This window comes from Macrosteles quadrilineatus, unplaced genomic scaffold (genome assembly GCF_028750875.1).
Source record: "Macrosteles quadrilineatus isolate MER2022 unplaced genomic scaffold, UCM_ALF_1.0 Scaffold_5__1_contigs__length_97177068, whole genome shotgun sequence".
NCBI classification, from domain to species: domain Eukaryota; kingdom Metazoa; phylum Arthropoda; class Insecta; order Hemiptera; family Cicadellidae; genus Macrosteles; species Macrosteles quadrilineatus.
In genome coordinates this window covers 16065974-16081693 of record NW_026542598.1, presented here as the reverse complement: position 1 = coordinate 16081693, position 15720 = coordinate 16065974, and the positions used below count along the sequence as shown (strand labels likewise).

Genomic DNA, 15720 nt, shown 5'->3' with positions numbered 1-15720 from the left:
GGATTCCGAGGCCAGTGTTAGATTTTTAAAGAACTTGTGACATTGTCTACGTGTGTTTCATGGTTCTGTGCATGTGATAAAGGGGAACCGTCATCCTGTATTTGGATTTCTAAAAAAGGTAATTATGGGATTACGATTATAAACATTAAAGTATACAAGTTCATTGTAAGTACTACTGCCATGCAAATGCAAAGTTTATGAAAACAAAACAATTCACAATCTCAGAGCCAGATATGATAAGTTTCGACGAATCTTTGACAGGTTTAAGAGATTGATCATGTCTCCTATCGGTGGTTCAATGATATGTCAATAGATTTGTGGTGTCAGTCAGATTGTTTGATGTAAGAGTGGTCAACTGTCTTTTCTGAGAATACTTGGTTCTGGTATAGCTGTTTTCGATTATTTAAAAGTAAGATTTGTCATTATAGTATTTCATATATTTTTTTATAATTAAAAATAATAAAAACTCATTTATTACTTGATACTTGATTAAATATTTCTATAAATATAATTGATATTAAATTGTTTGATACATCAATTAGACAATTTATTACAACAATTTTGTTTAGCATAATAATATTTTTTAAATTAAAAATAAATAACTCTGATAAATATTTTAGTTATATGGATAGAAGTCGAAACGATCAGCAAGAAAACTTATACATAATTTCTTCCTTTTAGTCTAACATCCAGATCAAATGTCTTATCTCGTTAATGTTTAAAGACTAGTATATTTGAAATCCGAGAAAGACAATTAAGCATATAAGACAATAAGTATATACAAAACATTTATGTATCGCCCCCCCCCCCTTGGACGCTAAGCCCGAGTTTTGAATTGTTTTTCACATTACTTCAGGCTAGACCTAGGGGTTGCAGCATTATCACTTAGATAAAATCCATTGGTGATTTGGCCGGATTTGAAAACCACGCTCGAAACCACTAGACCAGCTCGCTACCCAATATACTGAAGTTACAACAAATTTTAAATTGCATATTATTATTATTATTATTATTATTATTATTATTATTATTATTATTATTATTGTATACTATGTTATAGTAGTTTACGCAACGATTGCGTTAACACTATTTACGTGAGTTGCGTACACTACTTTACCTACGACAGTGATTTATTTACTAAAAATCACTACTCATAACTTCTAAGAGAGGTTATGTTTTCGTTTATATCCTCTCATTGCCACTAACAGTGATGTAACGAAATTTTGTACCAAATAATAATTGCACCACTCAACAATTAAATTGGCCTGAACAGCTGATTACTTGAAGTTCGATTATTAAAATTTTACTTCTTCTCTCTCAATCCTTGATCCTCATTGGACCGTTACCCGTGTTGTTATGAGTAAAACTATGCTGTTATAAAAGTAAACAATGCTGTTATGAGAAACTTTTCAATTCTAAGAAATTGACTAAAACGGCTACTTTAAAAAACGGTCGTAGGTAAATATTTTTTAATTGTGTGGACCATTAACATTTTTTACATTTTTCATCAGGACATTGTTAAAATATAAAGCATCATTATTTGATAGACCAATGAACCGGTAATGATCTCTTTTGGAATCAAACTAGCGACCTTCAGATTTAAAGACGATCACTTCAACCTCTCGGATACTTATAAAATTTGTTAGTTTAAGATTACGATAATCTTTAATATCGGAACAGTGTATGTGTTGAAAATCATAGTACTTATCGATTAGTCTTTCTCAGTCAGAATCCGTACTTTCAATGCAAATAAGATTCCAGTTTCTTATGTGTTTCATGAGAATTTTATGAGATGAAATGAAAAAACTATTTTAGACTATGTTTCATCTGTGTAACGAATAGTAAAAGGGATTAATCTAACACTAACTTAACGGTCTCTTTGTTCATTAAAATACCTACATGAGCCAATTTTTAACACAATCCACAAGTTAGCAAGTACTTGTAGGTAACGTGTTTTTATCGTCTTGTTTCAATCTGTGAACCCCTTATCAGTACCTCTTGCACTTACTGCTTTTATCTGTAACAGAAAGCAAATAAAAATTTTGAATTGACTATCCAAGGAACTGATTAGTACACTGCGTTATTTTTAAGATTTTTCAACGCTTCGCCTGACGATGAATTTGCCGGTCATCCTCGTACTCCTTTGCTTCGGATTTCTAAACGGGACAACAGCTGAAGACAAAAAGGTAAATCTATTTAAAGTTAAGATGAATTTTTATAGAATTATGTTTAACCTATATATACTTAAGTCTTATATGAGCAATGTTTGCTTGTATGCATGCTTTCACAAAGATCTCGAAAACGGATTCGAAGATTTCCTTCAAATGTTGTAAATAATTTATATCTGGCCTAAAAATGTGTTTACTGCAGTTATAACTGCCAAAAAAATCTAACTACGTAAAAAATAAATTGAAAGTCAACATTTTTTAACATTGGCCTTATCGTTGCCAATTAACCATGTTGGTTGAACAAAATAACAAGGAGAGAGTAAACAAACGACTTGTAACAAGCCAATTACACAGTATACTAGCAAATTACAAAATACAGTACAAAAGGGGATCATCAGTTATTACTATTGAGCAAAGAATACACTGAAGATTATTCAATATGAAGTGCAATGGAAATAAACTATACCGAGCCATAGCTCGGCCCCCAGGTACTAATTAATTGCTTGTAAGTGTAGTTACCCGTACACCTTACCAGGTTTCAACTTATAAGAAATGTGTTGTTCAGACAGATTTTAACTAAAAGAAAAGTCGCATCTTTCTACACCCAGTACAATAATAGTCTATCAATTAGAAAGTACTTTTCTGCTACAATGAACACAAACAATGTTGTTTTGGTAACATGTTAAAGCTTTCGAAAAGTAATATATGCAAGTAATATGCAAGTAACAATAATATTTGTTTTTTGCCAGTTTGTATTATATTAAAAAAATAATGTAATATGTTGCAATCTGATAAAATTGCAATATTTTTCGTTGTGTTGTAATGGAACTAACTTGGCAATTGCCAAACCCTCTTTTTCACTAACTAGACATCTTTCTCGTGAGTTTTCTGAGTGGTGAGCCATCTGCAGTGTAAGGGCGAACAACATTGTGATGTAATAATTTTGTTCAGGATTCAGTTAAACTGACAGTGTTCTATGAGAGCTACTGTCCTTATTCTATCGAATTCATCGTAAATCAACTGTACAAAACATGGAATGAGTTCAAGGATAACATCAGACTAGACTTGGTGCCTTTTGGAAACGCAAAGGTAAATAACAGCTTAAGAATAGTACAAATTAATTATTAATACTGATTAAAATGTTTAAATTAATAAGTATAACATATTATATGTTGATTGACTTAAAAAACTGGGCCTGTTAAGAATCGCAGTACCTATTGTTCTCTTAAAATCATGGAAACAGTTGAGACAGATATAAATATACTTTATGCAACACTTACTATATATTAATAGTGGCGCTGTCAGAAAAGTGTTCAAACCCAACAAGTTTCCCCTGGCGAACACCTTATGATAATTTCGTACAAACTGGTGTTTCAATTTGATTTTTTACATAAAAATATACAAATTGTTGAAATTCTTTTTACGTACCGGTACTACTGGGAAATTAAAGTACCCAGGTATATATAATCGTGGATAAATACCCAGGATATTTACCCAGATAAATACTAATTTTTCATAAGTACCTGGGTATTTATGATTATTCAGCTACAAGCTGAATACATTGGTATGCAGATTAGAATGGTCTAATTTAGTACTTTATCAGACTGAGTTTACTGTGTATATTTTATTTTAGTTGGTCAAATTATTAGAAATCGAACGCATATAATGCAAATTTGCACATTCTACACTCTAGCTAAAAAATTTCCATAATTTTTATTCACTTTCATATGACAATAGCAATGAACTATGCAAAACACTGCTAGTGTTAATACATTTTACAAATATGAACATTTTTGTATGAACTGTTGTTGTATAGGCTTTGTTGTTGTTTCTTTGATGTTGACTTTTGGGTATTTACGCGGTCCACATCACTGAAATACTATTGTGGGGAACACAGCACCATAAAAATAACTGCAGATTGTTTTATGGTAATCTTGCTTGAACTCACACCTTATCGTGTTCTGAAATTCTTACTTTACTCAATACCACGTTGACCTTCCATTGAATGACGTAGATGCGATGGCCAATGTATGACCTGAGATAACGCAACTGTGATGAAACGTAAGTATAAAAAGCTGCATTATCAAGCAATGATTGGAAGAAGGAAAACATAATGAAAATGTCTGCTGAGATAGAAATCAGTTTAAAATATTGTGTATCGAATAATGAAAGGATTTTGATCAAATTTAAACCCGCCAAGAAATAATGCGCATTGCACAACACCAAAACGGAATGACACCCACAAAAAAGTCTAGAAATGTTTCATCTTTTCAGTTAGTTCACCCTGAGATTTCCTTTTTCAGCAAACATACGAGAACGACCACTTCGTGTTCACATGTCAACACGGGCCCAAGGAGTGTGTTGGTAACATTCTGCACGCGTGCGCCATCTACCAGGCGTGCGGCAGTCGCGGTACGCTCAAGTGTCCTGTCGATCAACTGTCCAAAGCGATCAACTACATCGACTGTGTTATGCAACAGAATGATCAGCGAACTGCCAGCAACAAGGTATGTTCACGCTTTCTCTGCATATTTTTATTGTGTTTTATTGTACAATTAATTTTGTTGTAGTAGACTTCTTGTCCTAGAAGATATTTTCTGAAACTCACACACAGTCAGTGAGATCAAATCATAGTCATTGAATGTGTGACCAAATATTTGGCTAATAATTCCTTAAATTATTGGAACAAAATTTCAATAATGTTGTTTAATAAATTACAGTACCGGTAATTTCACGCTCGTTTCCTTTATTTTACCAATCAATGCCCCTTAGAAAATATTTCTTCTTATATAAATGTATTCCTCCACTAGCCGCTCTGTGTGTATTTAGCTGACAAACTTATATATTACAATAGGTTATATTTGAAAGTAAAATATTTCTCTTTCGTTACGTTAACTTAATTATTCATTTAAAACATTGATTTAGATACAAGCGCTGGCTTTAACAATGCAGTGTTAATCTACAATATTTGCAACAAGTTATTGTAACATATAAAGTAGATTTATAAAATGATTGATAATTCTCACCATTCACTCCACTGTTTTGGTAAAGATATTTGCACAAGTTTTACATCGATGTCTTAAGTTTCCTCTTTCAACAGTGGTTACTATTTTCAGACTTTCTACAGGAAAACACGTACATTAATAGGTTTTACTCCATTATATAAAATCATAACCGTGTTTCAGTGTGCAAGGAAAGCCAATCTGCAGCCAAGTTCCATAAACAAATGTGCTAAAGACTCTGTTGGTAACAACTTAGAAAGTGCGTACGGCAATCAGACCGTCGCTTTCCACAATCCCAAAGTCACTTATGTGCCTTTCATCGTCTTCAACAACGTGAGTAAATTATTTGAAAAATTGTAGGTAATTTATGTAGTACAGTATAACGTAAAGAGTAACTATTTTCCACTAAACTGATAAATGTTTATGGTGTGAATAAAACTGTGAATATTAACTTAACTGTGGTTTTCCCATGGTTTAAACAGTGGCGGCCCTCTTCTGAAAAAGACACTTTTCTACCACATTATAGGCTACAGTGATATAAATGTTGATTTTATAATTTAAAGAAAAAATCCTAAATAAAAATTCCTATAGAACAAAATATTGAAATAGCTGTCAAACGAGTGTACAAGTCTGCTAACCAACTTGTTTTCTTCCAGAAACACACCGAGGAGGAACAGGAAGCTGCAGAAAAGGACCTTAAATCTGTTGTTTGTAAATACATTCCAGATAAATGCTAGTAGGAAATAAATGTGTGTTTCAAAATATGCACCAGAAGAAACCCATAGTAAAAATATATAGTTGAACTATTACACTTATTTTAGGCATTGTGTTGTATTCAGATAGCTCGATCTATCCAGTTTTGTTCAGAGACAATCAATGAATTGAATCTGTAATTTGCATACAAAAACAAGAAGTTTTAAAATACAGTAAAATCATTAACATTTGTTAGACTCTCCCTAAATGTTGTAGCATAATTACAGAATACAGAACTGAGAATTTTAAATGACAATTTTTTAAAATAAATTGTGAAATAAAGCTTTGAAACGAAACTGTAATACATTAACACCTGTGTCAAAAACATGAAATTTGTAATACTTCTTCAGCGATAAGAAAAACAAAGAAGTTCATCCCCCCAGACGCTAACAAGAGGATCATCACTCAGCCATTGCGGTTATCTTCACCTGACACCAATGTGTCTGTACTTAACTAACTCCACACCTCTACAAAGGAGAAATTTCTTTTGTCTTTCTTTAAAAGAAAATTTAGTTAGGTTTGAAAAGTGTATCATCTGTTACTGTACAAAATATTATATACTAGCAGAGTACCCGTCCTTCGTACGGGGTTGGAATATAAGTATAAAATGCTTATTGCAGTTATACTCAAGCTTTACGTTTGCAATAAGGGAGGACACAGTTTGATAAAATTTGCTTTTTTAAATTTACAGTATTCTATAGTATTACACATCTACCATAGCCATAATGTTCTACCACTTCACCTAAACAATAGAGAAAAATAAGTTATCAACAATTCGCAAAATATCACAAACTATTCATGAAATGAAAAACATAAACATAACTGTAAACAATCCTACTTTGACAGTCCTCATTGCGAATCACAGTTTTTTGTTGCTGCTTAGTTCAAATTAGCTGTTTTCATAAATGCAAAAAAATATAGTGCTGCACCCTGTTGGTAAATCTTATAACTTTTTAATGCTTTTCCATATCATAGAACCAACTTTTTTAGTTGAAACAGATGAATAAATTCTTTAATTCCCTTTAAATGAATACTCATAAGGTTAACATGGGGAATTACAGAGCCACTGGGGCGGAGCCCGAAAGGATTTTTGAGATAAGAATATGCCTATATGTTAATCGGGAATGTAAGCTATCATCATGCCAAATTTCAGCCCAATTCGTCCAGTGGTTTATGCGTGATTGAACTTCAAACACACAAACAAACAAACACACAAACTTTCACATTTATAATATTAGTAAGATAATAAATACATCTTATAAATCTACGTTTTGACAAGTAGTGTTTGATTTTCGTTTTGGACTCGGAGTTATATGTTCCCCATTTTAATTTTTAAGATCTAACAATAATTTTAAATAGCAGGTGCTATGTAAATAAACAAAATCAATTTATACCAGTACTTATGGATATAAGTATTCTGTAAATACTTTTGGAGACGGTCAGAATTAACATTTTTTAGATTACTTATAACATTTTGACTCTTAAAATGCTTACCTTATGATGTTCCATTCGCTTACAGTTTATCTGCTTGCAACATACTCTGTGCATTCACATTTTAAGATTAATATTCAAGTTAGTTTTGTCCTGAGTTCTGGGCAGTGGTGTGACATTAGTTATACTGATGTAAAGGTTTAATCGGTGTGTGTATTCATTATGCATTGAAATGTGGCATTTGAAAATTGGTATGAATCCATTGACTATCACGGTACAAAGTGACTACGTCACCATGATAATGGAGGGACTATACTTCTTCAAAAGTTCGGCATCCTTAATCGTCCGGACATCTAGCACCATCGCAGTTTCTTCATTGGAGAACAATGGGACCTAGGCCATTCAGTGTTGCTCCTCTTTTGAGGAGAGAAGCAGATATGTGTTAATAAATACTAGCATAAATTTAATACTTATTAAATTTCAAATGTTATATTAGTTTCATCACTGGCTATTGTCCGTGGCTCCATATTTTCATATTCCATTCCTATTTCTAAGTAGAGTGAAATCTTCTTCATATAGAACTAGCAGAGTACCCGTCCTTCGTCCGGGGTTGATGTATGTTTAAATGTTGTTGTTTTTTTTATCTGTAATGAAAAACAGTGTAAAATAAGATTCAATTCCAATAAATGTACCTATAAAAACTGTTACTTACTAATTATATAAAAAAACATTTTCAAACAATAAAACAAATAAAAACTCAAAGCGTTTTCTTAATTTTAAATGATAAAATCAAACATAGACAAACAATAATTTACAACTTCTGGTTAATATTACGGTTTGAATGAAAAGAAACATGTGATCTTTCTTCTAAAAAGCATTGCTCACTTAGCATTGATTGTAAAAATATCTCATTATATACTATGTGAACAAACAAAAACATTAACACTCTTACTACTAAAATAAACAGAAATGTACTTAGCCCTACTATTTATAGCTCCTACTATTCATACACCAATGGCAAGTGCATACACAACTTAGTTTTTTATGGTTGTTTTTAAATTGAAATATTTGTATATCAGCTTAGAATTAGAATATTTAACGTCATTCAAACAATGTTTATGTCGAGGGTAGGTTAAGTTAAGAGGAACTTGGTTGAAAATACAAGTAATTTGTAATGACCATCAAACGCTCGTAAAAGTTATTCATTATTAGAATAGAATGTGAAATCTACAGGAAGTGTCAAAATTTATAATATAGATAGGTAGTTGCTACCTCTGGATTAGAAAACATTATAACAACTAATCTATGTGTAGTAATATGAAATTATGATTGTTAAGTATTTATTAGTTTTCTTTATTTCATTCATATTAAAATTATTCCAAATAAGTCAATCAAAATTCATTAACCAATGTTTAGGTTTACAATTTATTATTATTAGTTTAAATTACAATTCATTTCAATATTACTAATTATCATATGTTATTATATTATATCACATTGAATCTAAAAAGAATATTTCATTATTAAAATTGGCAACACTGTAAATGCAAGCAGTTTAACTACTCAAAATTAAATGTACAACAATTAAATCTTAAAAAAACATGTGACTGTGATTAAGATAAACAAATGAAGACAGAATGAGATAAGCGTCTAGACTGCCAGTGCAACTCCGAGGAACGAGGATCAGATCGGAAAACCCCCCACCACCGCTCCGTGTCGATGGCGTGACGTCAACCATTACCGCAACGATACAGAACCGAGTCATGAGCCTTGGTGGAGTAGTGGATAGCGTGTCGGGCTAATAATCGGATGGTGCCGGGTTCGAATCCCACTGATAGCACTAGCTTTTTGTCAACAATTTTTTTTTCAAATCAGCAAGTTTGGTTGGTTTGGTTAGGTTATGACAGTTTAGTTTTATAATTTAAAAATTATAAAATTGAATTTGAGACATTTATTTTATAATTTTATTTTTACAACAGAACTATTTTTTCGATAAGTCAACCTTCATCCGAGTTTTTCATTATCAGCAAGTTTGGTTAGGTTATGACAGTTTAATTATATTTAATTTAAATTTAACCTACAAATGATACGTGTTGACAGCAACAGTGATAGAGATAACAATTTTAGCGCCTCTGATCCTCGTTCCTCGGAGTTGCACTGGCAGTCTAGACGCTAGTCAGAATGAGGATGACCTGAATGAAGATGCATGAAAAAAGTGTTGGTATCAAAAACTAAATTCAAGAAAATTATTATTAAAGTCAGTTTTATTCAACTTCAAGAAGATAAGTTATTTATTTAAGAAGATTTATTTTACCAAGAACAGTAAGTGAATCTTTCAATGTAATTAAACCAAAATTCTCCTATACAAAATACAGTCCACTTACTCAAAAATGTAAACTATTTTTCCAATCTATTTGATCCATTATCATTATATAAACTATTATCAAAATTTCATGACAATGATTAAAAAGTTTGTGAAAAGGCAAATGGTGTGAACAATATTTCTCTCAAAATGGCAAAAATATACAATTAATTATTTCCTTGAGAAAAAAGTTTCAATTTTTAAGGTGTTTGCCTTAAACACCTTAAGAACATAAAACTACTTAATTAACTTAACTACTTAACTTTAAATTAACTACTTAATTGGTTATTAATTACGCTATATTAATTTTTGTATAATATATGTGTCTCAAACACATGTCAATTGTTCAAAAATGTTAAATTAATTCAAGTAAATGTGAATTTTATAATTTCACTATTTTTTTACACCAAAATCGTTCAATACAATTATTCACATTAGGGAAATTTTAAATAATTAATTAGGCTTAGATACAGCAACAGATATACAATCTCACTTATTTCATAAAATCAATAATCAATGAACCATCAAATATAAGAATAAATAAACATGTCACATGATTGTAGAGAATATGATATGCCTATTTATAAACCATCTGTGGAATTGTGAATTAGTGTGGTTTGACAGTTCAGCTTGTTTACATTTGGGTGGCAAAGCAAATTGCATTGTATGTGTTCTCATGGCAGCCATGGAGACCAATCAATATTTACTTTTAAAATCCTCACCTCAGAAATTTTAAAGCCAAAGATGCAAAGCCCATGGTCAGTATCGAAGTGTGAATAGTCCTATAAAGTTCCTTGGTATGGTAGCTATATTTTTGTATTTTTTAAGCCCAGTCAGTTCAGTAGTTTATGCGCCTATTAGTAACAAACATACAGACAGACACCACTAGATTTTTATATAATATTATAGATTATAGATAGATTATAGATTAAAGATAATTATTTCTATAACTGGGTATACAGCGAATTCACAATATACTCTACTTAAAGGAAAGGATAATCAAAACTTGAAATATTACTGGAGTTCCCATAAATAACCCCAACAGCACAATGGGCTTGCTGGGAACTTGTTCCAAGTCCATTGGCCCAAGTCCCCAAGCCTGGTTTAGACTCAGGGACCAAAGTCTGTAGGCTTGGTTTTGACTTGTTTTAGAGACCGAAGTTGGCAGTTGTTCAACTTGTTATGGGTTTGGCTCCCCAAGTCCAACCCAAGTCCCAACCCCAAACCTACAGTGAACTCATGGGCACAAACCCACTCTAAGCTTGGAATGGTGGATACAAAACGGGTCTGGTGGATTAAGCAGGCTCATTATGGACTTGTTCGGGACTTGGAGACCCAAGCCCAATTTTAGTAGGCTCATATTGGACTTGGCTTAGACTCATATTGGAATTGGTTTTAGCACATTTTAGACTTGGGCAAACAAGCTCACACTGATAAATTAAACAGGCTCATTATGGACTTGGAGACCCAAGCCAGCTTTTAGTAGGCTCATATTGGACTTGGCCTAGACTCATATTGGAATTGGTTTTAGCACATTTTAGACTTGGGCAAACAAGCTCACACCTATAGACTCACTCAGAACTTGGTACGAAGTTTTATATACTTCAATTACTGTCATGATCAGAGATAATAATAATAATTATTATTAGAATAGGCTATAGTAATAGTAATAGTAATATAATGTATACCTATTTAACATATAAGCTGTTTCACACCATTCATTTGCTAGCCCACATTTTTTCTTATAATTAATTTTTTACCAAGAAAGATTTATGATAAAATAAAGCCTATTTTATGAGTGATCTTGAAAAAATATTGGTTATATATGAGGTTTAGAAAGCAAGACATTCACATTTCAAGACAATTTATTAATATAATAAATACAACGCCCACTATCTTCCACTTCACCTTCAACTTCTTTTCTGAACCCATCAACTCCACCGCTTGCTTCAGAAGATCTATAAAAAATACAATTGCATTAGAATTATTTGGTTTATTAAAATTTATCATTTAAATCATTTCTCATTATTTTTATTTGTTATTATAATTATTTGATTATTTGGAGTTTGTTGGTGTTGCAAACACAGGGTGTTAACTTACCTTTGTTTTCAAAATTGTTATCAAACTTTTATTTCTTACTATTTTACTTTTATACGTAAACTAATGATTTGGCCTGTTTTTATCTGTAGACTAGGATTGACTATAATGGTTAAGGTCAAACACAAATTTTGGCACTGTTCTGTTGGGTTCAGCAGTAGACTATTAGAGTATAGTATAGTGAGTGACGTTGTCGATTCAGTGAAGCGCTGAGTATGTCAAAGGTTAAAGCACAAAAGGTTTAGGTTATAAACAAAATTCTACGGGTTCTTGATGCAATGAAATTAATTGTTTGCTTAACTTAGCTTACTTATATCATCATAGACTAACCAACACAAGTATATTTTTTATCAATGGAGTTTAAATCTTACCTTTACAGGAATCCCTTAATTCTTCTTTGCTTCGTCTTGGTATCAAAACCATAAACAAAACTCACAACTAGTAACGAAACGAGTAACTCACAACACCAGAACTAGATAAGTGAGAACTGACAACTGAGAGTGAGGAAGTCTAAATCCAACAAAAATGGTGGTTCAGCACAAAGAAACAGGTTTTAGGAGCGTTCTGGGTAGGGGTGGAGGGAAAATTCTTTTGTCATATGGCACTGCTCACTTTAGACTCACATGAACAAGCTTGTCGTGGGTCTGGTTAGGTGTTTAAATTGTGGACTTGGCCAACCAGGTTATATATGTAAATAAAACAAGTTTAGTTTTGGCGCATTCACACAAGTTCACTTAACCAAAGCTGTTTTAAATTTGTAGTGGGTTCCAAACTCCAAGTTTGTCATACCAATTCAGAAATATGTAAAAACCAAGTTTGGTCCAAGCTCACGTGCTGTCTGGGAATGTACTGTAAATATAAAGCCCGAAATATTCAGAGATTACTCGCCTTAGTGGCCAGAAAGATGGAGGGTGAAATTTATTACAGGCCCGTATCAACGATCCGCTAATATCGGCTTACGTTGGATTCTGTTATGAATTAGCCAGATTTATAATCCCTCCCTCATCAATAAGTTAGGGGTTGTTAAATGTGTGGTCGCTAAACAATGCTGACTGTACTTTAAAGTGTATCTTGTCTCCTTCTAATTGGGCTTTTAGTATTTCTCAGCATTCGAATAATATAATTTATAACTGTACGTGCATTCTGCAAAGTTTAACACAATACTATTAGTTTATCATCCTATGTCATTTATTGAACTCTTTCAATTATTGAAAGTGAACTGTATTACTTAACTTGATAATAGTACGTTTTTGATAACTCAAACTGTGAACACTTATTCAGGCTAGCTAGGATACAAAATCAATTACGTATAATCAAACAATATGTTGAATGGTTTGTACTGTAAACGAAAAGCTATCACAATAGTTCCAAAACTGTTAATAGCGTAATTTTCTAACATATTTTAGTGAAATTATAATCAGGCAAATGATGGAAATTTGCTTAGTCTGCAGGTTTGCTGCGGCAGGGGTATCTTATTACTGTTTACACAAAAATATATCTAATAAATAATTCTCATAAAAGTCAGGATAACAACCTAGGTTGATACACGGAAAGGTTGAAATTATGTCCTTTATCCACGAAAAATTTCTTTTACAATGACTTATCCCCTGCAAAATATTATTACAGTGTTTCACAAATATCAGAACAGACTCAGTATAGATCATAAACATAAACAAATGACGTAACTGAAAGAATCCTATACTAATGACATTAATATTATAGTTTGGCAGTTCCTATTAAGTAATGTTAAAAAATAATCAGAGTCCTAGGTCAATATCGATGGGGGACAGTTCCTCGGAGCGGTAGCTTTATTTTTGTCCAATTTGAGGCCAGTAGGTTCTGTAGTTTTTTAGTTTAGCTCATACAAACACACCGACAAACACCAACTCTTATTTATGTATAGGTAGAATACATGTCCAGCACGATAACTCGAGCAAAAATGATCTGATTTTGATTAAAATTTTGTACAAACGTGTAAATCTACGTTTATTCGAACGAGTTCGCGAATCAGTGTGATCGGACTATGGGAACGAGGTTTTGTGAGGGAATTTATGGGGTAAAAGTTAGTTTTTCTCATTTTTAATGCTCAAAACAAAAAAGTTCCCAATTTCTCTTTAGTCCATTTTAAAGAGCTATTTTTAGATTTTATATTGGTAAATCAAACAAAAAATGATACCTAACCTCAAATTTTAAACGTCAAAACCAATGTTACAAAAAATGAATAAAATGGAAACGCAACATGAAGAAATTCTACCCAATAGTCAATGCTCCTACTCTACACGGAAGAGGCCGGGATTGATCCACCTGTTTGCTTCCCTCCAATCACCAATCTATATGCTTTGAATTTGAAACACCCTTAATTGGGAAACGCACAGACAAAGTGAGAAAGTTAATAACAGATAACGGAAGTAAGTTGTTATAACATAGCATCAGGGTGTTGCTATGCGACGGAGATAACTATGGCTGTCACTCATGCATAATGGGGAAATCACTTCGCTATTTCGCGCCTTGGAAATTTTAAAAATCTGTCAAATAGCAAACTAACTTATCAGCTTAACTGTCTATCTAGAAAAGGAATTCAAGAAAAATGACCATTATAGTACTTTGGGTAATGGCAATCGCAAAACTATTCTGTTGACTTTTTGCTGTTATATTTTAATTTTTGTATAGTCTTTTGTAAATACCTATATTGGAAGGTATAGGGGCCTACCTAGGGGGTGATTTGAGACCTATCGTCAATTTACTGTATAAATTAATAAACGTTTTCTATGAATGTTTAGTTTGGTTTAATGTGCAGCCACAAATTAATAAACCCAGAAAGTTAAGTTAGGCCTGACCCCCAGCCGAGAAGAATACCTCAAATCCATAACCATATTTCCTATCAAATTCTCTTCCTTATCCCTGTTTAAATGAGATTTGATTTGAGGATACTGTATTCGTATTGGGATTCCATCTCTTTATGATGTAGCAGACCACAGGACGCAATCATCCAACCAGGAATGTTCTTCTTTTACAGTGGCCAGTTTTTTGTTGTTGAAATAAGTTATCAGTCAGGCTGTAGACGTTTGTATCCCTCAGCGGCTGTTAATAGGCATCATTTTGAGCCCATGCCCTTCTACACGTCGGCCACCGAGGTCGCGACATGACTAGTTGCGCCACCAGTTGATCACGGCTAATAGCTGCCTAAATGCCATAATGGCCATAACTTAATGAGACTGCCATAGTGTTAATCCTCCTAGGTCTAACGGAGTACTTTTATCTATGATATGAACTGAGCGTCTGAAGTCACTAAGTCAGTCCAGCTCCACTCCACTAACTACTTGTATGGTACAAGTTGTAACACGGCCGCCTTTAACTCCAGGCCGCGGCCTTCGAAGCGGCAACGTCGCAATCGCAAGTGGTGTTTTAACAGCTGTTTTGTTTGAAAGCAGCTAATGGTATTTGTGTATTTACGAAAGATTGGTTCCTGGACTATATTGACTCCGCTTAAAAATGTACAGATATAGATTTTTAATTCATATTGTTTCTGTTTTCAATTCTGTATGTTTTATTTTAAATATTTTAATAAATTTATCTTCATAAATTTAAATTTAAATCAATAAAGTGCGAATTAATGAGCTGATGCCACCTGTTTGCCATGTTGTCTTGTGGGACGTCTAGCGCTAGACAACACCACTTGCAACGTTGCCAATTCTACCAGGCCGCGGCCTGTAGTTAAAGGTGACCGTACTTGTACCGGAACACCGGTATATATATATAAAGGTGGCCGTGGTACCATTGTCTTTTGCTTGTTTACTCTATGGTACTACCACCCGGTTGTTTTATGTCAACTATCAGCTGATGTCAACTTTACTTTAAGTAAACAAAACAAACATAGAAAGAACAACAAAATAAAACGTCGAAAGCT

The 15720-nt window shown here is 32.8% G+C and overlaps 1 protein-coding gene across 2 annotated transcripts; it reads left to right on the top strand.

Moving 5' to 3' along the window:
* The first annotated feature begins 281 nt into the window (after positions 1–281).
* LOC128994829 (gamma-interferon-inducible lysosomal thiol reductase-like) lies at positions 282–6219 on the top strand. 2 transcript variants are annotated; one of them, XM_054419631.1, is made up of 6 exons: positions 282–409; positions 2092–2186; positions 3120–3257; positions 4472–4675; positions 5354–5503; positions 5827–6219. In XM_054419631.1, exons 2-6 carry the CDS (start codon positions 2115–2117, stop codon positions 5905–5907), a joined length of 645 nt encoding a protein of 214 aa, XP_054275606.1. In that variant the 5' UTR covers positions 282–409; positions 2092–2114; the 3' UTR covers positions 5908–6219. The 2 variants fall into 2 exon arrangements, with proteins under 2 accessions (XP_054275606.1, XP_054275607.1); XM_054419632.1 differs by having other exon boundaries at positions 365–383.
* Positions 6220–15720: the final 9501 nt, after the last annotated feature.

Bases quoted from the DNA above. Each gene is read 5' to 3' on its own strand.
- LOC128994829 (XM_054419631.1), top strand. From the start codon at position 2,115: ATGAATTTGCCGGTCATCCTCGTACTCCTTTGCTTCGGATTTCTAAAC. The intron at 4,676-5,353 runs GTATGTTCACGC...ACCGTGTTTCAG, and splicing joins AGCGAACTGCCAGCAACAAG to TGTGCAAGGAAAGCCAATCT. The intron at 5,504-5,826 runs GTGAGTAAATTA...GTTTTCTTCCAG, and splicing joins CTTTCATCGTCTTCAACAAC to AAACACACCGAGGAGGAACA.